Source organism: Lygodium microphyllum, chromosome 21 (assembly GCF_053477565.2).
Source record: "Lygodium microphyllum isolate KBCC chromosome 21, Lygodium_microphyllum_v1.1.10, whole genome shotgun sequence".
Taxonomy (NCBI): Eukaryota; Viridiplantae; Streptophyta; class Polypodiopsida; order Schizaeales; family Lygodiaceae; genus Lygodium; species Lygodium microphyllum.
This window is the reverse complement of record NC_141155.1, coordinates 134,876,509-134,901,774: the sequence shown is the minus strand read 5'-3', so window position 1 is coordinate 134,901,774 and position 25,266 is coordinate 134,876,509. Positions and strand designations below refer to the sequence as shown.

The following is a 25,266-nucleotide window of genomic DNA, read 5'->3' as shown; positions in this document are numbered from 1 at the left end:
GTATTTGTGCTTTTTTAAAGGTATGTTTGAATTTATGTATACTTGATATTGTAATATTTAAACATGTGTTGTTCCCTGTCATATTAATATGCAAGATATCATGTTTATATCATGTAGCAATTGAGCTCGATTACTTTCCAAATGCAAAGTTAATGTTACAAAATTGTAGAAGCATAAAGCTATTTCAAATAAATATAAGAATAGCCAAACTCATCATAAGTTTAATATTTTCTAAATGTTAATCTATTTGACTAGATCTTCAATATGAACCCCGAGTAAAGTAATAAGTTTATAATAATATTTTCTTTGAAATTAAAATATGGTTTTCCTTCATCAAAATCTTTGTTATTTTCATTATATGGCTTATTTTTAAGAAACCTTGACTAGTTTTCTGTATAAAGCCAAGGAGATCATGTGTGAAATTGCTAAATAAAGAAAAAAGACAAAATTAGTTGTTTCTCACTCATTCTTTATCGATATTCGAAGCTTCAAGAATCACCTTGGGTATTTTGAAGCATTTTCAATGCAACAATGACATCAAAATATCATGATTATGCACACCACAATTTAACAATAACTGCAACAAAATGATAGTTGATTTGTTTTCATCTCTCTATATGTATAAAGCCTCATACATGATTGAATAATTGTGTAATTTGCAATTCTATCATGTTTGGGCCTGATCGGAATTTTTTCTCTATGTTTTCTCAATTTGTTCAATAACTTTCTTGTATTATATGAGATTGATTGCTTCAATTTTGAGATGTTAGATTCACCGCGCTGTTCGCTTTGCTATTGTTGAAACACCTTTGAATCTTATGAAAGTGTTTTGTTAATGCCCTTTCAAGTGAAACACCAATGACATGAAGGTTGGAGTTGGTTGTTCAAATGTGGGTGGACAAAAATAGTTGCCCTAAACATTGGTATTCCAATTGATCTTGTTTTAAGTGAAATCCCAACTACACGTAAGGCTATTCAATCATGCAAAGGTGGGGGTTAGAGTTGCCACCACAAAATTGATGGAACATGGCATGTGGATTTAAAATCATCTTCTTCCTATCTCAACCTTAATAAATGAGCTAAATGCATACACACACAACATGCACACGAATACATTCATTCATGAATGGACGTAATGGATGAAGTTGCTACACCTCCACCTTCCTCCCACCATAAGTCTCCATCATGTCAACCTATTATTGAAAATGTTACTTGAATGGCCAAGTTCTTTTGGGTGTCGTTATGTCGCATTAACACACAAATAATTATTAGTTGCATGTCCATTGTGTCTTGGTTTCTATGGACTAATCACGAGTTGAAATATAACGCAACAACTCCTATGCATTGAGTTGATTTTCAATACAATTAATATTGAGTTTTCAACATTTTCAAACATGAGCATAGCTAGTACTACTTATGAAATCACACTAGTACCTAGCCTACTAGTCAATACCTATTAATGGTTTCTGTTATGGTAATATTCTACTCATAGACTATAGTTTAGATACATTAATTCTAACCTCTCATTATTACCCTATGAGTAATATATTAGTGTAGGCTATTAATACTCGTAGTTGGTTGTTTTTTGTGACCCATTATTGTTGATTGGATCATTCAGGTTGAATTCGTAAACAGCAACATATTCGCTTGTACACGAGCTTCTTACAATTTCCTGTCACTATACTATTCTTATCCACCCCTCCCTCACCCTTCACGATTGAGCACATCATTCGCAAGATTCTCACTGCTGAGCCAGTTGTGCACACATGACCTCTGAACTGAACCATGTTTTTGAGATGAGTGGAGGTGAATTTGCATACAGAGATTGTGGTGATTCATAGACTTGCAGCTCACAGACTTTAGAGTTCTAATTTGAGATGATAGACTTCCATTTCACATAGTACCAAAGATTGAAGTGCACTTAACAGGACTGACTTGTTCGTGTACCAATCCAATTGAACTTTTCCTTTACTATTTGAGCAATTATCAACTGCACAAGCACATACAGCAAGTTCATACTCTCCTGAGACAAAGTAAAAGTACAGATTTGTATTCAAATATATTTGACTAATGATGCGATAGTAGCCAACAGATTCTGATGGCAGACAATGAGTGATTAACAGGGTTGAAGAACTTTCTAGCTCCCTAGTTTCAGCATCAAATCTCTCCTCACACAGAGGATAGTTGGGAAAGCAATGTTCTCCGTTCATGGTTGACAATCCCCAACAAGATCAATTGATCTGTGTCGTGTCCATAAATGTAGCTGCGAAAGAGTGAAGGTCTAGGATCAAGTGACCCTTCGAGCTTTACCTTGATCATCCCAAACAGGATCCGTCCAAATGAGGAAAGTGTGAGATGTAGGCTCAAACAGGCACCTTTTAATCGTGCCTGCCATGAAAGCAAAGCCTAATCCTTGCTTTGTCTTTGCATCCCCTTGGAAGATGGCTTTCATCATAGACTTGTAACCAAGTCTCCCTAGAATTAGGATTTATTAAGCACGCCTCCGTATCTGCCTGCCATGAAGTTGGTTAGTATCTTCGATGATTTTAAGACTGTAATATCATTGGAATCCTTAAACCAGGGCCACTTTGTATCTGTATTTTTACCTTGGGAAAGTTTTTTTATAGTGTTCATTAATAGATTTCTGTTCTCTGTGAAAGAAAAAAACTGTAGTTGCAGATTCTTAAAGACCTACTTTCTCATTTTTTGCCTTGTTCGCCAAAAACAAGCCACAGCTCCAAACCCGCAACTGGCAAAAGCTATAGCTAGAGCAGCACCAACTGGGACAGTTACAGCACTCCTGGTGGATTCTCTGACTTCTGGTATCACCTTTTCTCTTGTACCCGACACACTAGCATTTGAAGGGGAAAGAGCAAGGCCATAAAACTTCAACAAGAATCTGTATACTTCGGAGTACGAGAATGTGTTTTCGACTGAACTGGCATCTACATCGTTGCGATGTTTCCAACATTCCTTGCACAAACTTACAGGAGGCCAAGCAACCTTACGAAATTTTGGGTCACCAGAGCCCAGGCTATTAGCCTCTTCTTTGCCCACCCTATCATTTACCTTGCATTGTGACCAAAGTGAACAACAAATGTTAGTCACCTAACTTCACGCATCACCTTTTCTCACATATATTTAAGCTGCGTACAATCAGAAATTAGGTCACCTCATTATGAGAGTTCCATAACCACATGACCAATTGACGACGTGAGGTAACCTTTGCCTTCGCACTTTAAACACCAGCAAAAGGCAGATGGAAATGGTCGTATGCGACCAGCCCCATCTTGTTAGCACAAGTTTGATTGTGAATATAAAGACGCAATGCACATACAGATCCCACTGTACCTGGAACAAAACTCCATAAAGTGTTCCCGGCATTCCTTACAGTTGAAAAAGTTGGAAATAAAACTGCAGATCGTCCTATAAGCAGTAGATGCCAATCTATCCTCCACACGTACAGAGACTGCATGCATTAGAAGCCAAAGACCGCAGCTGCAAAGCCACAGAGAGAGCTTTTGACTCAGCTCCTTCCTCTGTACTAGCAAAGTACACACGAGTACAAGCAGTTTGACTAGAAGGATCAATAAACATTTTGACTCTTAATGTCCCAAAGATAGAATCGCCGCCTGTGACTCACATTTTTGAAACCACTTCCCATGTATAGAAGTGCATCATGACTCTCTGTATTTATGCAGTAAATTAGACCATCACAATGCCAATTAAAAAACATTACTGAGAAAAGAGTGCTTTTTGAGCAGTATGAATATGTGCTTCTGCCTAATCCACCAAACACAGATTTCAGCACATGCTCATTCTAGATGCTCGAATTTGGCATAGAATAAATCTTATGGACAAACCCTCATCCTTTTTCAGTTTGCATTAAACATTTCTGAGACCTTCAGAGGCTTATCTAAATTCAAGACCTTCCTTGCAATTTCCCAACCATGAGGCTATCCATATAGAGCACTAGAAAAGAACCATACCCCCAAACAAAGAAGGGCAGGACCTTTGATTTACACAATTCAGTGTCATCTTGTTCCCTTTAGTCACCTATTGAAGTCTAGAATAAAATCATTACAAGTGTCAAAATCTCATCGAACATTTTGAAGCCCTTTGGGAAAAATCTCTGAATTCATGATCTTCCTTCACACTTCCCCATGACTGACTGATGTAGACAGACCGCCAACAGTGCTTCCAGGTAATGAGAGGTAAGTGTAAAATCAGAGTGAAGCGATATCATAGTTGACAGGTACAAAAGGTGCGACACCATACGGAACAATAAAATATGGTAATAAAATATGGTACTGCATGGTACCTTAAGATTTTAAAAGGTATGGTGCAATATTGATACAGAAAAAAAAAATTAACTTGATTATTTTCGACTAAGGATGATAGAACAAATGTTAATAGTATTGATAGCAATGGTATTGGAGTATACAAGATGAATACATAAGGGTAACACGCCAAAACCTCTATGGCATATGCCACATGCACTACATGAATGATGATCAAACTAATAAGAGAAGTGCAGGCTTGAGAAAGGGGGAGAGGCTTGAGAGAGACACACAGAGAGAGAGAGAGAGAGAGAAAGGCTTGAGAGAAAGAGCGTGTGAGAGGCTAGAGAGAGAGAGAGAGAGAGAGAGTGTGTGTGTGTGTGTGTGTGAAAGAGTGGTGGTGTGGCCAAAAAGGCCCTATTTTTTGTATGAAATCATACATTTGTACTGTACGGATCAGTCCATACTACATACACATGCAGCCATGAGTGATATTCAAACCCAATTAGTGGGTGGGGCTTGAACTATTAATTCAAAGAAAGTGACTTGATGATACTGGTAAATGCACCTGAAATGAAGATCGGGTGAATTTGAGATGTTCAGGTGATCCAAAGCAGAAAAGTACCTCTGAGCAACTTTCAGAAGAAGCATAATTAAAAGAGTACAGAAATTTGACAAAGACCATCCATTAGACCAATAAATTAGCAGCAATCTTCTCAGGACAGTTCACCCATCAGCAGACCCTCCCTTGAAAGACCAGGCCAGCTTTGGCATAGCATTCTGATCTGATTCCCAAGCAGAAAGCATGCAAGCATCAGTGACAATGTGCAAGAGCACCCTTCAGTAGAACACGCCAGATGTGCAAGAGCACCCTTCAGTAGAACACGCCAGATGTGCAAGACCAAACAATGTGACACAAAAGTGGAAACTGGTTCCTCTAGAAGCTAAATGGACAATACAACTGGCTGGATTTATGCAAGTTCTCCTCATTGGTAAAAGCCCCTCACTGGTCAAAAACATGCAGCCCAAGTCGTAGCTTACCAGGCACTTAGTTCTCTTCCTCTCTCCTGTATGATTTTTTCCAGGTCTTACTACGTATTTGAATATCTCTGCTAACATTGTTGTTCTCCTTAACCAGCAGTGGTGTTGTTCTTCTAAATCATCATTGCAAGATCCATCTCCCTGCAGTCTCAATCATAGAGAGCTTACTTTGGTACCTATCAGTCCCATGGCTTCATGCATCCATCCATTCCTTCATTCCCCCTTCTGCTTCTGTACACTCCAACAAGCCCATTCCCCCACCTCATCACTCTCTCTCTCTCTCTCTCTCTCTCTCTCTCTCTCTCTCTCTCTCTCTCTTAAAACCTCTAGGGTCTTTACATAAGCTTCCCTTGGCTTACAATCAGAAACATTCTGCTTTTCTCTAGACAAAATAAGTTTGTCATTCTTTGAAATTTCTATCTTGAAAATAAACTTTCAAATTTCACATATTCACAAATGGTAACTTCACATAGCCTGTTAACAATTCTTCAATTCTAGTCGTCATTATGTCTCAATTCTTCGATGTCATGATAAAATAGTTTTCCTCGCTTTTTTCCATCTTCAGTGTTCTTCTCGAAAAAGCAGATTCGGGCACGACAATCACTACCCCTTAACTCTCCTACAATTAAAATTCAGCACCATTCAGGAATAACAGAAATTGCTGAAAGTCACAGCTGGTTGATGTAACATAGCAGTCTGCCTAGAAGACATGCTTCTTTACAAGTCTTTTGTAAAGTCGATCGACTAGCAAAATCTGTTGGTTTTCAATCAGCGCTGAGCCTGATTTGGACCCAATGTTGAAACAAAATTTGGATGAATGAAGAGTGCACACACATCACCTTGGCTGCCAGGTTGACCACCACTGAACTCAAACAATAGCCCCTATTTTTTTCTCATAGGTTTCCTGTGTGTAAACTCTCTGTACCATGCACATTAACAGCCTATTTAAAATCCCTTGCCTTTGAATCTTTCATGGATGAAACAAACTTTTTTTCCATTCAAGCTTCAAATACCATGTTCAAATGGTACCTGGTACCTGTCTCTACGTAAAAAATGTTTTAAAAGCCATTTTCAAGATTCCTTCTATCAAAGCCACTCAAATAGAAGGAACACCTCCACTGAAGTTCTAGAAGATGGATAACGTTGCTAGACACTGGTGGTGAACCAAGCCATGTTTGCCCATCACCTCTATGGTGCTCTGATGGAGAATCCATTTGACAACTAAAGACAAAGACAAAAAGTTCAACCTCACAGGATTACACAGTCCCTCAAACATGAGCTTGACTTGCCAGTTAAGATATCAGTGTCCCTACATGTAAGGATGGACTAAAACATGAAGTGCACGATGAAGTCATTTGGACATTTGGTAAGGATTTTATTACCAGGAGCCCAATATGACTTTCCTAAGCACAAACTTCAGTGAGTACCCAATAAAGCGTAAAAGTGAACTCATGAAACAAAGTGTGTGTGTTCTGTCAGATAAGAGTTCACTTAACTCCTCCCTCTGCCTGGTACAGCCATATAATTATCTCAAGACAATTATGCTCATCAACACTTGACATTTCGAAATGAGGCTGACAAGCAATAAAGTACTATTTTTACACTAGATGAGCAAATCAAAACATGTGCCCTCAAAATGCATGCACTATTCAAAGGGGCCAAATGCATCACATCTTTGGAGTGGGATATTCCTCAATCTGAGATGTCCCATACAAGGTCCCAAAGGAGGAAGCAGCAGAATAGCAATTTCAGAATAGTGTTAAGCATATGGGAAGAAAACATGCACAAGTATGGAAGTATGTTTCAAGAATGTTTGGCTGTCTAGTACTAAGCATACATTGCCTCATATCCAATAGGCACCATTCGAAAGTTCTAGAAATAAATACCTAGCCAGCATAAGCAATGCAGCTGAAACTAAAACTTCCATTTCATACATCAACATTTATATTGCCTAGGCTTAAAGTCTAGGTACATGTCTCCATTTAAGGAGGCACAACCTTCTTTAGTATCCTAAGAGAGTCAAGTACATTTGAGGCAAACATTCCTTGGTTCTAAAAGACATTTGCATGGCAAAAATACAATTGATAAAAGCTATGATAATTCAGAATTCCATTCATCCTCATTGGTGTAAATGAATACTTCTTGGCCAATAGGATAGCTCCGCAGGGCCCAGTACCTAGCCTTTTTTTTGGTTGCAAGAAGACAACCCCCCATTTCTTTTAATGGTGAAAATTAGCTAGAGATTGACTAGCTAATATTTTCTAAAAGCTAAATACTAATCCAAAGGCCTGGTATTTCTACTCTTGTCATATGACTCAGAAGAAAAAAAACACACACTCCTTTTTTAGACTGATTCTCTTGAATTCATGAAGGGGATATTTTGGCAGCATAATACCCTTATTTGGTTGAGAACTCCATATTCAATATAGACTCTGCTCTGGGAAGTTTCAGATTTAACAGCCTTTTCCTTTTAAAGATAAAGCATATCCGAAATGTGAATAGCACAGTACCCCTATTAGGTTAAGAACTCCATATTCTACATAAGATGTGCTCTGGGGATAGCCATACTTCACAGACTTTTCCTTTTAAAGGGAAATGTAGCAACTAACCAAAAATGTGAATAGCACAGTACCCCTATGTAGTAAAGAACTCCATATTCTGCGTAGAATGTGCTCTGAGAATTTTCATACTTAACAGCCTTTTCTACTTAAAGATAAAACTGTATGCAATCTCAAAGTCCATAACTAAAATGGGACTCAGGAGTCAATAACAAAATTTGCAACCTATAGCATATATGTAAATGCTATTTACTGTCTACTAATGCTGAATGTAGGTCCAAACAGTAGGCACTCTCAGAAAAGGTAAGTCTCTTCTTGCTAGAAACAATTGCTTTCTTAGACTAAAAGCTCTCAATGGTAGATCTTTCTTTATACAAGTTCCCCTCATAATCCTAGCTATTTTACGAACGAATCAACAGTAAGCCTTTCACTATACATGTTAAAACAATCATAATAGCGATCTTACACAAGAACATCTGAACAAGCACCAGAATCAAGCAAGACAAAATGAAGTCTCAAAATCTTGACAGAAGTCAATAATTACCTATACCCACGTGTTTCATTTCGGCTGCCTCGGCAAAACATCTGCAGAAAGAACTCAAACTCATCAAGGCTTGCAGCGACAACCACAGCAGCTGCTGCTGCCACATCATCACTATAAAATCAAAACTACATTTCCAACAATCCAAAACAAATTTCCTAATAAACTCATTTGTTGCAATAATAACAATTTGTTATCACTGTCAAGCATTATCTAAAGACTATGACGTCGAACTACAATGCTAACTCTATTCAGCCAATATTAGTAGAGAGCATAACAACGTATCAAAAAGCTTGTGCTAATGGTGGTTAGAGATAATAAACATATCAAAGCAGGGAAACAAAGTTTTTAAAAAACCCAAAAAAATGAAGCCAACTGAACTCTCTAATTGACAGGCTAAAATAAAGAAAATCAGGCAGTACAGATCATTTACCCCACATCACACAACTTGTTAACATAAATAAGCATAGATTACACGAACTGAAATCTAAATTTTGATGGAAAAAGAGTCTAGACAAACACCTCCTAGAAAACCAGTTTCTCCTAATTTATGTCTGAGCACAACCTGAAAGCAGGACAAATGCAAGCCTTAACAGTTCCACTTTCCTCTTTTCAAAACTGTGAAAGTAAAGAATTTGTCCTATCTCTCCATTTGCCATGAACATACAATAAAGTTTATATTTCTATGCACCAATAAATGGGACTATTCTAAAAGTGTAACAATCACAATGACAAACTTTGAAGCCCTCTCCTATAAGATATATACACTCAGGGTCCAATATATTGTGAGGCTCCAAAAATAGCCGAAGTGTTTATTCCAAGTCTACAAAGATCATAACGATGAGTTCAATACCTCCCACAGCCAAAAGGTAACCAAGCTAGAGACATATGGTAAATGTTTTGAATAAAATCAGTTTTGCATGTAGATCACTCCCTCTTTTATAAGAACTTTCAAAACTTGACAAATAAAAGCCCCTAAAGACACTAATACTTGCACTAGGTTTTAGAATGGCTCTGGCCACCAAACTTATTTATAGAGATAAAGTAGCCTTACAGGCTTTCAAACTTTTCTTTAGATTACACAAAAAACTTCACCAAAATTTGACAACTCCATTATGGATCATCCATTTCCAATTGTTAGTGTTCTGCATCAGCTAGAGTAAGAGCCTATGAATTTGCATATTCAATAGCAACTGGATAATGACACTAAAGCTCATATTGATCAAACTTAATCAAACTGAAACTTTGCAACCTTTGTTGTTCTCACATGAAAAACATCTATACGGAATATGGACCTTCCCTATTTGTCAAAGGTGGCTGTGCATCATATCATAAAATGGATAAATCGGATGCAACGGACCTCTTTACGAAGCCCTCATCTCAAGCTTTTATGCATCATCACATGAAGTCTTTAGATCTTCAAACACTCCCAAGTTTGAATAAGGAGAATTTGCCTATATTTCATCACTATGTCATCTCCTGGATGTGGGCTCCGTCAGAGTCTGATGGAGACATGGGAGCTCCAACTGTTTCAGCCCATATTTACTGTATCCATTTCTTGTTTAGGGAGTTTGGCAAATGTGCACACTCGTTTCAATCCTTCTACATTTCTTGGGCAGCCAGTGAGACCAACCTTTCTCCTCAAATAACCTAATTAAGCACTTAATTACAGCAAGCATGAAATTCATGTAAACTGAAAATGCATAGTTCACCACTTTGATCTTAAACATTGGACAGTCTGTTGGCCCCAAGACAAGCACCCCTTACGGTATTTCTTTATTTTATATTGCACATGGAAGAAGTATAACTAAGATCCTCTCATCTCCTCTGCTAATCCAAGTGCCTCGTGCTATCAACACTAACCAGCAAGCCTCCAAACCAAATTGCCCCTTGGTTTGCTTGAGGATTGGCCTTCACCCTGCTCCTTGAAAGACAAATTCAGCCCCAAATCTCATATTGGTTGGTGGCTAACCTCTTTAATCAATCTAAAACTCCTCTATTTTCAGCTATTGGAATTCAAGTCCTAAGCCCTCAATTTTGAGCACACATCCCAAGGTGGCTCACTGTCAAACCCTAACTTTTACTATAAATTAGGGTTTACAACAGAGATTAACCGAAATCTCTTTCTTTGATGGCTCAAACTGCTCGAAAATGTTGAGATAACTTGAGAGATGGTTGGGGAATGAGAGAGAATGCTATAGAGAAAGAAATTTCAGAGTTTCATCATGAGACACCCTAAAAAACTGTTGCTGCCTTGCGGCCGAAAAGGATTTATCACGGAGATTGCAGCCAACAGACACCAACAAAGATCTGAAAATACTGTTGTCCAGCCTGAAGGAGCATTAAATGCAGAAAGCACAGACAACTGCCATAAAAATGCAGGCAGGAAATGCTTTAAATGCAGCTGTACAGTCCTGCATATATCAGAAAATCAAAACACAGGCTGCTGTTCACAAAATGCAGATGGCAAAAGGCTGGAAACAGGCCAATTTTGAGCAGAGAATGGTCACCCAAGCTGCAGCAAACAGGAAAAGACTGATCATCAAGAGAACAATGTGAGGGCAAACTTGCAGCAACAGAAAACAGCACCAAGATCTTGAAGATTGACTTTTGATACCATATCAGACGTGGGTGCAGTGATGGAAGCATGAGAATTTGCTGTAATATTGCTGTAATAGACTACACAGCACAAGAGAGAAGTGAGACACTGCAAAGAGAGATGAACACTACAAAGAAACTCAAAAGAAGAATGCTTAGGAAATGGAATCCATATACCAAGACAAGAGACAATACAAATACAATAGTGAGTCGCTAGTCAACTGAGTAGACACTAGCATTGGCTCCCTCTCTCCAACAGGACCTGCAAGTAATGGAGTATGCTGAAGATGTGTTTGAGGAGCAGGAAGCCCTGGCAGTAAATAGCCCAACATCATGAAAAAGTTGGCCAGATCTGGAGTCCCCCAAAAAATAAAGTCAGCCAGTCATAAAAATGATAGTCAGCCACAATCTAGCTCCAATAAATCAGGGGACTACATCACAACTGGAAAGTAAAATGCCCAGCCTACAAATACATGCACATACTCACACATGAACTGACTAATCTGCTAACATATTGTAGGATTCGACAAATAGATCGGTCTAAACTAGGTCTGTTTTTTCATTGCTCTTGATCCCCTTGAGTTTAAGATTCTCTTCACATTGAGACTAATCTTCATTATGACTTGCAACAATGGGTTGTGGGTTTCCAGCAACTAAGTTACCACTGTTACAATAGAGTTTTGAAAAAGACGGGTGTGTGCTGTCAATTCTTGAGCTAATGGACAGTGGTTTCACCAAAAGTAACATGTGCATGTACATGTTTTTTGTCTTTCCTCTTTTTTTCTTTTTGGGTGGGCGGGATTATATATTCAAAGCCTGGATTTATTTATTAAGGGTCCAGACCACCCAAAAAAAAAACTCCTCCATCCCTTTTTTTTCCAGGGGTGTGGTAATGTGGGTGGGTGGGGGACAGATATTCAAAGCTGATTAAGACTAGCCAACTATGTTGAACAAACAACTGGAAGAAACCACTTCAGAGAGGCAGACCCAGTATCCACGTGGAACATGATCTCCACAAATGTGAAACTGTTCCAACATTCTATAATCCAGCTCTTCAACACCAGAACCACTGTCGACAGTCTCCAGAGCTTCAGGTTTCCTTGGAAGTGCTGGCCACAATTCTTCCATGTTGATTAACAGTTCTGCAATACCTTTTCGACAACTGTCACGTAAAATGAAAATGAAAAAATTTTAGAAAGTGGGAAACATCTGCATTGTGAAGACACATCTGTCAACCAGTAATACGACACTCACTTTCTTGATGGGTGGTGCACAACCAAGAGTTGCAAGAATTGAATAAATACTGAACGAGTTTTCTGATTTAGAAGCTGTACACAAGCAATTAGCAAGTTAATCCAAACATTAAAGGAAGTAGAAGCTTCATTCTGCAGACAAGTCCAGCTCTAGCTATCTATGGCCTGGAAATTTACAATGAATAGGCCTCAATCTGTTTAAAATATCAGAATCATGCAATTACCTTCAAACAAAAAACCTTGGAAAAATAACATCTAAACTTACAGTTTAAAAACGTTATAATTGCTGTATCCAGGAGGAAGAAAGTTTTAAGAATGATTAAATCCTGTGAGAGCCAAACAGTTTTTGGCTTCACATGCTCATATGAGACATATTAGCGTGCAAACAATGCCCATCAACTAACACTCAATTCGGATCATCATCATGAGAAATAATCCCTCTCCTACAAAATTTTACTGCCCATCGTGTAGGCATACCAAACTCATAACCAGTTAAGACAATCCTTCGAGTTTATACTCAACCTGGGAGATGCTCCAAAACTTTAGTGTCCATCTTGTAGGAATGCCCAACTAATAACCAGTTAAGACAATCCTTTGGATTATCCCTCAACCAGGAGATGCTAAGGGAACTCCCAGTCATTACAACAAATATCCACAAACTGACAGTCGATTGCAAGGCATTTGCCCCTGAATCTCACACTAGATCAAGTGCCAACTAGGAAATTTGTTAGAAAAGGATCACAGTGATTGAGAGTCCATTTAGGGAGAGCAATACCAACGCTCACACCAGACCGAGTGCCTATAAGGACTTCCACAATTGAGAGTGGATTGAGGGAGCATAATATGCCATTGAGAGTGGATTGAAAGTCATTTGGAAAGGACTTCCACAATTGAGAGTGGATTGAGGGAGAATAATATGCCAGACCAAAACCTTAGGAAGTAACAGACAAGAAACCATTATCAACATGCATGGCAAGTCAAAAACACTATTCACCAGATACCAACGTTTTATGTAAAATGAATTGCAACTTTTTTTAGAAAAACTTCAAGATTGGATGGAGGACAAGGAGCATGTTTGAAACCTTAGGTTTTACAACAATTTTAGTTGAAACAATGGTAATACATGTGATTTAAGCAGAAAATCTGTCAAAAAGTTTAAGTTGAAGATTCTTTAACTGTTACAAAAACTACTTTTCATGAACACTGATCAAATATTGTCCAGATTGGTCAAATCCACTTTATTTGAGACCCAAAACTGGAATAATTTTACCTAGTCCGAAATCTGCCACACATTTCTTATATCAGATCAACACAAAACAGCAAGAAGTCTGCAAACTGTTGTAATGAATATATACATGAACTGTTGTCAGTGCCTAAAGAACACCAACCTTTGATGTCAATATGATATCCATTGCTGTTGCAGTTGCTTCCTCAATGTCATAGTTGGAGATTGCAACCTTCGCTAACAAGAATCAAGTTAAAAAGTGAAGAGCTGAAAGGAAAAACCATGGAAATAAATGCTAGCTTCCATTAGAGCTTCCCTTCATTGCATCACACCAGTAGAAGAGGGCATCAGCTTAAGGGGCACACCTGTCCATAGTCAAGGTCATCACCATGTACTAGTTGAGTCTCAAGGGAAGGTCCATCATCCAAAGAGTATGCTCTGCAAAAGACAATTTTTCAAGGTCCCCACTTTGATTATCCACCAAATTGTTAAACAGCAATCCTAGTCAAAAACTATGTTCAGCTCGAAATTCTACCATACTTGCCAATCTTGTTGTTGATAAATTGTAGTAATAATTCTGGCTTGCGAGCATTTTCAATAGCTTCCCAGTTTGCATGGCCATCTTGAGCCTGTGTAAAACTTGAAACAGGACCCCACAATAGAGTAGGATAATGTCCAATCCCAAACTGATCGCAAAGAGGAGTATTTAACTGCACTGCCCACAAGTAAACACAAGAAGTTGAGAACCATACACAGCAAGGCTCAGATAACAAGAGGCAACAATGAACCTCCAGTAGTGAAGCTTGAAATCAAAGAAAGCACCTCCAAAAATTTTAGCCAACAAGATAGGAGACAAATGTAAATGTTGCAGAAGGGGAATGGAAATCACCTTTAGAGCACAATCAACCTTTGCCAAGAAGATAATGCCAGGATGTGCAGCATCTTGGCCATTGAAAACCCTTGCTACTCGCTCATAATGTGGCTGTAAAGAAGCCACCAGGAACAGTAACCAATAGATAAACTGGCTGTATGAAAGCAGTTCTAAAAGAAATCATTGCATTCACTAATCCAGAAATCCACATAAATTAGTGAAGTGTTTACTTTGTAATTTCTGCATGCTGGACACCTGTTCCACAAAACAAAACAATCAAGATGTTAAAACTAACTTACAATACCTCAAGATAAATAAAGTAAAGTAACTTACAAACCTACAAGTATCTCTATCTTTAGGTTATTAAAACGTGGAAGAAACCTTGATGGTCATCATTTCTAACTTTCTGTTCGCGAGGATACTATCTTTCAATGTTGCAGCATTCAAAATATATTGACTAAAGAAGAGTCATTATCATTGGTAGATGATGGAAAAGACAAGAAAACAGATTACAAATAGAGGTGTATTGGAAGTCCCAAATGTGGCTCATCTTCTTCTACGCTGATCACCAAATGGTAGATTTAAAAGGACTAATCACCAAATGGTGAAAGATGTGAAAACAGTGCCATCAAGGCTAAAATGGAAGCTGCAGAGTAAAGCTGCGAAGCAAACGGAGAAAAAAAAGACAACAGACACTAAAAATAGCAGTTACCAAAAATAGGAGCAGCGTGTCAAAAATAGCTAGTGAAGGCCAACAGCCAGTAATTCCAAAAGAAACCAAGGCCAGAGCTTGAAAATCAGCAAACTAACTTTAAAATATATTTAAGGCCCCAAAGTCTCCTAAAATTATATATCTCTTGAAATTTTATTTCCGTAACTTTTACACTATAATTTATAATCAACCTCGTAAAATGTGCAGCACATGGAGAATGTTTACTGTAAAATCTGAGGCTACGCTCACTCTCATGCAAATTGTTTTAAGACGCAAGTAAAAACTAAATGTCCCACAAATCATGTGTGCATTACTTAATCCCACATGCTAAACAGTGCATCCCATGCATACATTTTAATGTGTGCATTGCTTAATCCCCCATGCTAAATGGTGCATCCCGTGCATACATATTTATATCATGCAAACAAGCTGTGAAGGCCTAGGCTAAAGACTGGGCATTGCAAAAGGACAAGAGAGGGACCAAAGAGTTGAGGGTGCCAACCCAAAAGGAAACCCTATATATATGATGTATCGCCTATTTTTGTGAGTGCATACTTTTGAGACTCAAGCTTCCTATCCTCTTCTCCTCCTACCGTTGCTTGTGTGAGAGAGGTTGAGAGTAAGGGTGAGAGAGAAAACTTAAGTGTGAGAGCTTGGGAGAAGCTTCCCCGCTTCTTCCTCTTGTTCCCCTTCTTCTTTCTCTTCTTCCTTTCATCCATCAAGCAGAATAATAATTTCTGATAAATCTAATCTTTTTACCTTGCCTAGCAAAGGTCGTGAAGGCCCAAAATGGTTACTATGCCATCTAAATGGTTAACAACTCTGCGTTGTAGTCTGGGCAAATTCTTATGGTGAAAAATAATTGTGTTCTTGACTCATATTTACGTATAATTTTGCACATTATTAGCTCATAAGGCTGAAGGTTCATAGGTACATAACATTGAACAAAGTTCAAGTTAAGATGCAAAATTGACTTGAGCCACAAAAATCAAACAAATTAATTGAGAAGGGAAGCACATAATGTATTGTGCAACCATTTTTAGGTGTTCACAAAGTTACAGAGTCTTGGTGCCGAGCCGCTCTCAGTTGCCACTGAAGAAAGAAGACACCAACTTGGAGATTCAAAGTAGCGCGCGGAAGCTACCCTTGACAGCTAGACTACGACAAGAGCCATGAGCAAAGATATTTACAACAAATGAATGTCAATGCCCGGTTGGCCCCAAAATGTTGGTGCCCCTTGTGGTATTTTTTTTAATATTAATTCCAAAATACCTATTGCACCACTAAGAATTGACCAAGACAATTCTCCGATAACATTTGGAATAATAAGCTATCCTCTATAGCTAGCAACCACCAAGTTCGATTCCCCCCCTGACATCATGTGCATTGGGGCACAAATTGGGTCAACAACACTTGCATGCAAGTTTCCAATGACCAGTTACATCAAGCCCCAAATTACTTTGTGCAACAAGGATTGGTACAATTGACATTGGCATCAACGTCTTTTCAACAGACCTCAGTGGTGGCTCAATCACCCACTACTTGGGTATCCATGGTTCTATCAAATGGTTATTGTTGTATATACTATGATTCTTAATCATTATATATTTTATTGTACCAATCACCCATGATTTAAGAGAGGGTGTTAGCAAAGTGTACATCACATGGGTGAGAGTTTGTGAATTAAGATGCACTCTAGCATTGTATGCCCATCACATTTTTTACTAGCCAACCCATATTTTTGGGTGCATATAGAGTTGGCCAACTAATCATCATTATTGGCACATCTTTTGCCTATTTATAGGCACGTCTCTTCACCCGACAAGCTGCTACCAAGGCTGCCCAACACTATGCTATGCCGTTCTAACCCTCGTGCATTTGAGCAAGGGCTCTTACTTGAGTTCCATCCTCAATTACAGCACTTTGCCCTCAAATTTGGTCATCGGAGCCATCCCATCAACAATTATGCAGCAAGAGACTGTACCCAATATATCAAATCTCAAGCATGATCTTTGAAAGTTCTCCATTTAAGAAAGGGGATGATATGAATGTCAAGTAAAATGGCTGAATATAGGTGTCTACTTGTTAGTACACCACTTTTGGCTCACAACGATCACATGCTTTCATTTCTCAGAAGCTGCCCCCAATCGTATTTCAATTTCATGAACCAAATCATATTGTTGCCCGCTTTGCCAATATTGTATGATTTCGAATATCAACTATTTTCAAAGGGACTCTAATTTCCACTTCTTTGAAGAAACAATCACAGAGTGTAACTCTTATTGGACAAAAACCAAAACTTCTTAACAACTCGGCAAGATGCTGCCAAAGAAAATAAACACTCCACTCATCACCAACATCCATTCCAAGGCCCAATGTAATACTCCTACATTTTCTCCAAACTCTCATCAAACCTCACGCACACCCATGGGGGACAATCTCACACCCCTAAAAAGCTGAGAAGGGGTCCTACCTCCACAACTTCTCCCATCCCTCCCCTCCTTGCTGCCCACACAACCCAATGGCAACCGCCAAGAAATGTGGTTTATGGACAGCCCCTCAATCAGCACCTTTCACAACTAAGGGTATGACTTGTTGACAGATTAGTCAATCCATGTGTGAGTTACACACTAAGCTGACTATCATAAGCCCGTAGAACAAATGTACAAATCCATGATATATAAAATGCTAACATTTACATGCTAGGCTTGCTTCTGTTAAGGTCTAACATTGCAGGAATCAACTGGTCCTAATTAGGCTAGATAATTTTTTTCAGCCTTCCCTTGGTGGCTCCATATTCTCCCACGGTTGAACCATACTTCAACTAACATGGAGGCTTCCCTCCTACCGCAAGCTCCAAGCATTTCTTGAAGCTACCATAGCAGTTTCTTTCTCCAATACAGCTCTTCCAATCAAAGCGCTTCTTCATCTTTTTTTACATCTTTTGCATCAACTTGAGCTCCTTTGTCCTTCAGCATCGGAATCCATGGCTTAAGAAGGGGTTGCGTTACCCACTTTGTATATTCACATTTCAACTTGTTTGTCTTCGGCATCGATATCCATTCCCTATTGTGTTTGCCCTTCATAAATTTCACTCTTACAATATAAAAAGCCATTTCGACTAGTGAGCAATCCCTATACCAGAGCACTATCTAGCTTTACACATACGTCCTCGATGTTGCTTGAGCATTAGATATCTTTGCATTTACAAGGGAGGCAAGGCTCTCATCTCATTATGGCGGTTCCAATGAGAACTTTATAACTTCAAAGACAAGTGACAAGAAGAAGAAGTTGAAGACCCACTGTTATCACTATGGTAAGAAGGGCCACTTGCGGAAGGACTGCAAGGAGTTCGTAGCCTCACGGAAGAAGAAGAAGCGGGATGCAGACTCCTTCGATGCGTCGTCCTTTTCCTCCGACTCCGATTCCGATCCTCTGACCCAAGCGAAATCCACAGCGTGGAAGGAATCCACTTCTTAAGACCGCGGATAGGGCTTGATTACCCCTTCCTTCGCTACTTTCTAGTTCAAGTGATGCGGTCAGCCCTCACAACCCTTCGGGGTGCCAAGGAGGGAGTTTGAGAGGGTGGTGAGATGGAGCAGCCAAGCCTCATCTATACACGTATACAAGTGCACAGATTCCAGAGAGGAACATTCCTAATGCGTCAACCGCAGTCTAGCAAGTTCAAATCCTAGAGCTGGGATTGACATCCAAGGTTCCTGCTGAGTTGTTTTCTTTGACAAAGAGCGGGCTTGACTCCTAGTCTTGAGCTCGCATGAGGGGACACTTTGCGGGTCTTGGCCAAAGGCGGAAAATCCATGGTCACATATGTTCAGAGGCATGTTTTAACAGGATAGTCTTATATGCTACTCCGAGACATTGTTGACACACGAAGATTTGTTATGACTCTTCTCTATTTTCAAGAACTGGTACGATCAACATTTGATCTCAGGTTCTCTCCGAGGCACCTTAGTGGTGGCTTGATTACACACTACATGGGTATCCATGGTTCTACTCTAGTGGTACTTTGTCGTATATGATTATCATTGTATCATTGTATTGTATCGGATCCACCCGTGATCCGAGAGAGGGTGTTACTAGTCTAATCAGCTCGTGTGTGAGTTACGATATGCTAGATCTTACTCAGTAATTCAGGCATTTTATAGTGGTCATTTTTCTGATTATCTAGGCATTTATTGTTGGCTGACCAGCTTCCATATTTGGAATATTTTGGGCCTATTTATTCAATGGCTCCTCCTCTCATTCAATCATCATCATTCTTCAAGTGGTCTTCCTGTTGGAGAGAAGAGCCAGTGCCGATACCCGCGCAGCCAATGCCTCACTATTGTACACATCATTCTCATGTTTGACATTTGGATTCCGTTTCCCGAGCACATCTCTCAGTTCTCTTACTTTGCAATGTTCTTTTGTTCTTTTGTTTTCTTTCTCTTCTATCTTGTGTTTACCAATTTATTTCAGCACTTGTCTATGCTTCCATTGCTACACCACATCTGACAAAGAGGACACATCACAAGGTCTATCACGGTGAACGGATCTCTCCACACCCACTCTTCTCGATCCCACTATAATCTCTATAGAAATCTCCTTTGGTAAGCCCAATATTTTCATCCATCAACCAAACAAGCTGTTGGGTTTGGATCAATGTGCCACTTCCTCTCAAAGTGAGCCACTACTCCAATCCTCTATCTAGAGCATCCGATGAATGTTGTCTGGTCGAGGTCCTCTTACTGGAGACTACCATCATTCCCAACCATGAAAATAAATGTGGTCTCTCTACTACTTGCAAAGATTGCTAGAAGCATCTCCCCTCTGGAGAAGAGACAAATCCAAGTCTGAGAGGTGCTTGTATCTATCCCCCAATCAGGTGGAACTTCCTCCGTCACAACCTCAATCATAACTCTAGCTCCCCTGAGCCCTGAGCCCTGAGCCCCTCTAGCCTCTGTCTCTGAGCCTCTTTCAAAAGCTCGTGGAATGCAAACCAGTCTCCCGCCAAACCACCTGTAAAGAGAATGTCCCCCATGATAAGTATGTTCTCTATCCAAGAGCATGGCCGAGGTCTAATGTCAAAAGGTAATTAAAGAGGAGCGGCTGCCTTCCTTTTCTTCGACTTAAGTCAAGGAAATCTAGTGAAGCCCTGGTAGTACAAATCTCCAGGCTGTGATAATAGCAATTGTGAATCTAACCTCAAAGTCCTCCCTAAGTCCCTAGCCTTAATCTCCAAAAAAATCCAATGAATGTTGGGTTGCCATGGTTCTCCATAGTGCAAGTATCATAGCCTCTAGCCTCCCTATCAAAAGTTTCTTCCAAGCCTCCTCACTTGGAAGGAAATCCCTGGGCCCTAACAATGAGCTTATCCATCAAGGCTTTGCTCTGGCTATCTAGCCCTATGATATCGAACCCTCTCCTTGATCTAGGCTATATGATGACATTCCAAGCAATCTTTGCCCTAGCCAGCAATCGTCTCCTTCGCACCAAATGAATTTCTATACCCAAAAAAATAATCTAACTAACCAACAATTAAATTGGCTAGGCCAATTTATCATCCAAGTAATCTTGAGTAGTCATTAGCTCTAAATTGGCATTACTTAATCATTAATACCAATTCCCTAGTGTCACCACTGACACTAATGGCTAATTAAATGTTCTAGACCAAGTTTTGATACTCCATACCATCTAGTACCACTCAAGCATACCTTATTACAACTTTTGCCTTTGGCACCAATTGATATCTTGGGATCCTACTTCCCGCACTATGAAATAATGGACGTGCATCTCATATGTACAAGTCATTTTTGCACATTTTGGTAACTTTTAATCAAACGCTAAGCAAAGCAATAAAATTTCATGTCCTTGGGACAGTATTAACACTCTTAGTGATCACTTTAGACCTCAATTGCTTTGTGACACACAATCGCCCATACATCATCAGAAACCCATCTCTGAGTATATAGTGCTCATGCCTCTAGCCATTGCAAAGCTAATCATATACATTTGCAAAGTCTAAACTAGCAGCATATTGATCTTTCACAGTATCCAACTCAATGAGATATACTATAGTAACAACCAAAATTTGAGACTTACATGACAATCGATCAACCACCACATTCTTTTTTCCATCTGTGCGCATAATATGAAAGTGAAACATAGATAAGAAGTTAGCCCATCTCTTTTGCTTCTCAAACAACTTAGACTTGTCAAGAAATAGCGCAATGCGTAATGATCTGTCTATACTACGAAATTAGTCCCTCAAAGATAGTGTTTCCATGTCGAAAGTGCATGAATTACAGCAAGCAATTCTTTCTCATAGACCTACAAATTCCTTTCTACACCATGGAGAACACGACTCTCATATGCCACAACTCAATCATCTTGTATTAAAACAGCCCCTACGCTGTTTCCACATACATTACACTAAATGACAAATGACTTTCTTAGATCAAGCAACATGAGCGCACGATCTCAAGTCATCTTTTCCTTTAACTTTTCAAACGCTGAAATTTCCATTGTTGTCCACTTAAAAGGTACACCTTTCTTTTGCAAAGCATGCAATGGATATGCAATTTCAATAAAATATCATACATACTTCCTATAATAGGAGCATAGGCCCAAAAAACTATGAATCTCATATACATTTCTCAAAGGTAGCCGTGAATGTATTACCTCAACCTTCCATACGAATATCATTAGCTGATAGTATAAGCCCAAAAAGTGGATCTCATGAAAGAAAAATTCCCTCTTCTTGTCATTAATGACTAGAATAAGCTTATACAACTCATTGAAGACAATGTCCAAATGCTTTCTATGTTCTGCCTCATTCTTTGAGTAGACAATCGTGTCATCAAAAAACGTGCCCATAAATCTCTTGTATGGCCTAAAGATACAGCCATCATCCAATTAAAAGTAGCTAGAGCATTCTTAAGTCCAAAAGTATGACAAGAAACTCATACAATCCAAAAGATGTTTTGAAAGCCGTCTTAAACACATCCTCCAGTCTAATGTGAATTTCATGATACCCACTTTTCAAATCTGTACAACTAAATATAGCTTTCCCCCACAATCTATCCATAACATCATCAATCTGAGGGATTGGAAACCAATTCTTTATCGTGATTTTATTCAAAGCACAATAATCAATGCACATACACAATGAACCATTCTTTTTTTGCACCCAAAGCACTAAAAAACAAAAGATAAACTAGGATCAATTATCCCTTTTTTCCAACAATTCATTCATCTGACTCATTATCTCCTTCTACTAGGTTGCACTTACCCTATAGGGTGACTTATTATGCGAGCTACTTCCAAGAATAAGATCTATATCATGATCTTCTAGCCTTTCAAGCAGTAATTGCCTCAAAAGTGACTAAGAGAAGCAATCAACATACATTCTCAAAAATAAAATGTAATTCTTCTCTAACTTTAACATGTCCTCAGCATTTTCATTATCAACCTTATTATTAGTAAAAACCAAGTATCCTGTGATCTTTCATTACTTTGGGAATGGCAATAGCCGATACAAGGATAGATTCCCCTTTTAACTTTACATCCAAAGTATAGGTCTTGCCCTTGTACTGAAAAGTGATCACTTTAGCGGGTGAATCAATACTGCCTACACACTTTGGCACCAAGGCATACCAAGAAAGACATCACAACCCTCAAGTGAAGCAATAAAGAACTCTTCGTTATCCACGTAGAATGTGGACATGGAGCCTTCCAATGAGTGGTGTGACAGGCTCTGCATGCCATACTCACTTCTCCCATGGGTTCTATCTCATCCTCTCTGATGCCAAGACGGACTGCCATGTCTGTAGAGATAAAATTGCCTCATGCTCCATTGTCAAGGAAAATCAAAGCATCATGATCTCTAATTTTTCCCCACGCTTTGCATAACTCAATAGCATTATCATTGGGTTGATCACTAACAACATCCGATATTAATCCAACTGATATTTTGGGCTTCTTACCCTTGGGGTCTCCTTGATTTTCTGATTTTCCAGCTTGCTTCCTACTAAGACAATTCTAAGCCATGTGACGCTATTCTTCACAAATGAAGTATTTATTTGCAGCCCTTAATTCCCTACGTTGTGCAGCCAATTTTCACTCCTTTTATTTCTATTTTGACCTCTTTTAAAGTTGATTTTCAAATCTGCCTCTTTTCTCAACCTTTGACAAGTTCTAATTCAACTTCTCCCCAGTTTCTTGGAAACCTAAATCTTTCTAATACAACAATGCATCAGTTGTAGCAGTAGTCTCTATAAGCTAAGACATGATAAACAAGGTGGATTCAATACAAAAATCCATGATTCCCTTAGGCAGCCCACATACATACTTTTCCACTTACTCATAAAGAGTAACTAGACGATAAGAAGTTACTCGCAGCAAGGCATCCCAATGCAAGATAGAGCCTAAGTGGAAGCACACAAGCGGAAGCAAGAGCTATGGCAGATGGAACAAGAGAGCAAGAGAGAGAGACACCATATGTGGAAGCTCCAACAATCACAATGTGTGACCAGCCTTCCCTTATTCAAATATCACTAAAAGAATAAAGAATGAAATGACAGTGATGGACGCCCGCTACCTGCACTATACAAGTATGCAGATACTGTCAATGTAATAAATACATAAGCGGTTAGGCATAGACACCTTTATCCCCAGCAACCTCCCACTAAAAGGTAAATGTGCCCCTAGTGAGGAGAGAACAAGAAAAAAGTGACAATGAATAATTGTCCATAAAGTACAATAGAATGAGAAAAAGCCTCATCTCATCTGACACCCATCAGCTTTCTAAGGAAGGCAAAACACTCCACTGAGAGACTTTTAGTGAGCAAATCTACAAGATTTTGGTCAGTTGAGATCTTGACAAACTCAATAGACTTGTCCTCGACAACCTCTCAGATAAAGTTGTAACGCACCTCAATATGCTCTATCTTCGCATGAAAGACCGGATTCTTGGCCGACTGAATAGCACTCATAGAAACTGAATGCAAGTGCAAGGACCACATCAATAATCCCAAGGTCGGCCTAACTAGAGAGCCTCGTTGCAAGCCTCACTGGTTGCAACATACTCTGCCTCTATAGTAGATAGAGGCACTGCATTTCTGCACCCTAGACATCCAAGAAACAACACCTCCAACAAATGTGAAGATACAGCCAGAGATGGACTTTCTACTCTTTTCATGTCCCACATAATCACAGTCAATGTACCCCACGACTCCTATACCCTAGGCACCATAACATATACACATATCTACAGTGCCCTTAAGATACCTCAAGATACCATTCACAACATCCCAACGCTCCCTACCAAGTATAGCCATATAGCGGTCCATAACTCCCACTGCAAATGCTATGTCAGGACCAGTGACTATTATGGCATACATCAAACTACCCAATGCAGATGCATAAGGGATCTTAGCCACCTCGGCATTCTGCTCATCAAACTATAATCAATCAGCCTAACTAACCTTCACATGAGAAGATAAAGGACAGCCAATAAGCTTAACAAGGGATCTTGGCCACCTCGGCCTTTTGCTCATCAAACTACAGACAATTGGCCTGACTAACCTTCACATGGGAAGATAAAGGACAGCCAATAAGCTTAACATCTTGCATATGAAACCACTTAACACCTTTTGAAATATACTCCTTCTACAACAAGTAAAGGAGCCCCTTAGAGCGATCGTGCGTGATGCACATCCCAAAAATATGTGAGATCTGTCCCATGTTATTTATCTCAAAGCTCTTCTTGAGCTGACCTTTCAAGGTATCCAACTCATTATGAGCACTCCCAGCAATCAACACATCATCCACATACAGCACCAAAATCATAAGGCTACCATCATGGGCTTTCTTCCTATATAAACACGGATCCATATCACTACGGGTATATCCCTGTGAATGCATGAAAGCATCAAACTTGTGGTACCATTTCTTAGGAGTTTGCTTGAAGCCATAAAGTCTCTTTCTCAACTTACACACTAGGTATTCATTGCCTTTCTCCTCAAAGCCCTTAGATTGCTACATATAAATCTCATCATGTAAGTCCCCATGCAAGAAAGCTATCTTCGCATCCATCTAATAGAGGTCCAAATCGAGCTGTGCAACCAAAGCCAAAACCAAGCGTAGAGTAGTTATCTCAATGACAAAAGAGAAGGCTTCATCAAAGT

At 39.3% G+C, this 25,266-nt stretch overlaps 1 protein-coding gene across 2 annotated transcripts in view; it reads right to left on the bottom strand.

Moving 5' to 3' along the window:
- Nucleotides 1–2,024: 2,024 nt before the first annotated feature.
- LOC148018601 (sulfhydryl oxidase 2-like) overlaps nt 2,025–25,266 on the bottom strand; it is a 56,828-nt gene continuing 33,586 nt past the window's right edge. Inside the window, exons 2-13 of one of the 2 annotated variants that reach the window (XM_087662279.1) lie at nt 14,598–14,622; nt 14,386–14,478; nt 14,037–14,206; nt 13,862–13,934; nt 13,660–13,728; nt 12,273–12,346; nt 12,006–12,180; nt 8,424–8,464; nt 3,352–3,498; nt 3,173–3,236; nt 2,696–3,069; nt 2,025–2,513 (exon numbers count right to left, since the gene is read on the bottom strand). In XM_087662279.1, coding sequence (XP_087518405.1) covers nt 2,492–2,513; nt 2,696–3,069; nt 3,173–3,236; nt 3,352–3,498; nt 8,424–8,464; nt 12,006–12,180; nt 12,273–12,346; nt 13,660–13,728; nt 13,862–13,934; nt 14,037–14,206; nt 14,386–14,478; nt 14,598–14,622 — 1,327 coding nt within the window. In that variant the 3' untranslated portion in view covers nt 2,025–2,491. The remainder of the gene's footprint in view (nt 2,514–2,695; nt 3,070–3,172; nt 3,237–3,351; nt 3,499–8,423; nt 8,465–12,005; nt 12,181–12,272; nt 12,347–13,659; nt 13,729–13,861; nt 13,935–14,036; nt 14,207–14,385; nt 14,479–14,597; nt 14,623–25,266) is intronic. The other variant, XM_087662278.1, reaches the window with a different exon arrangement.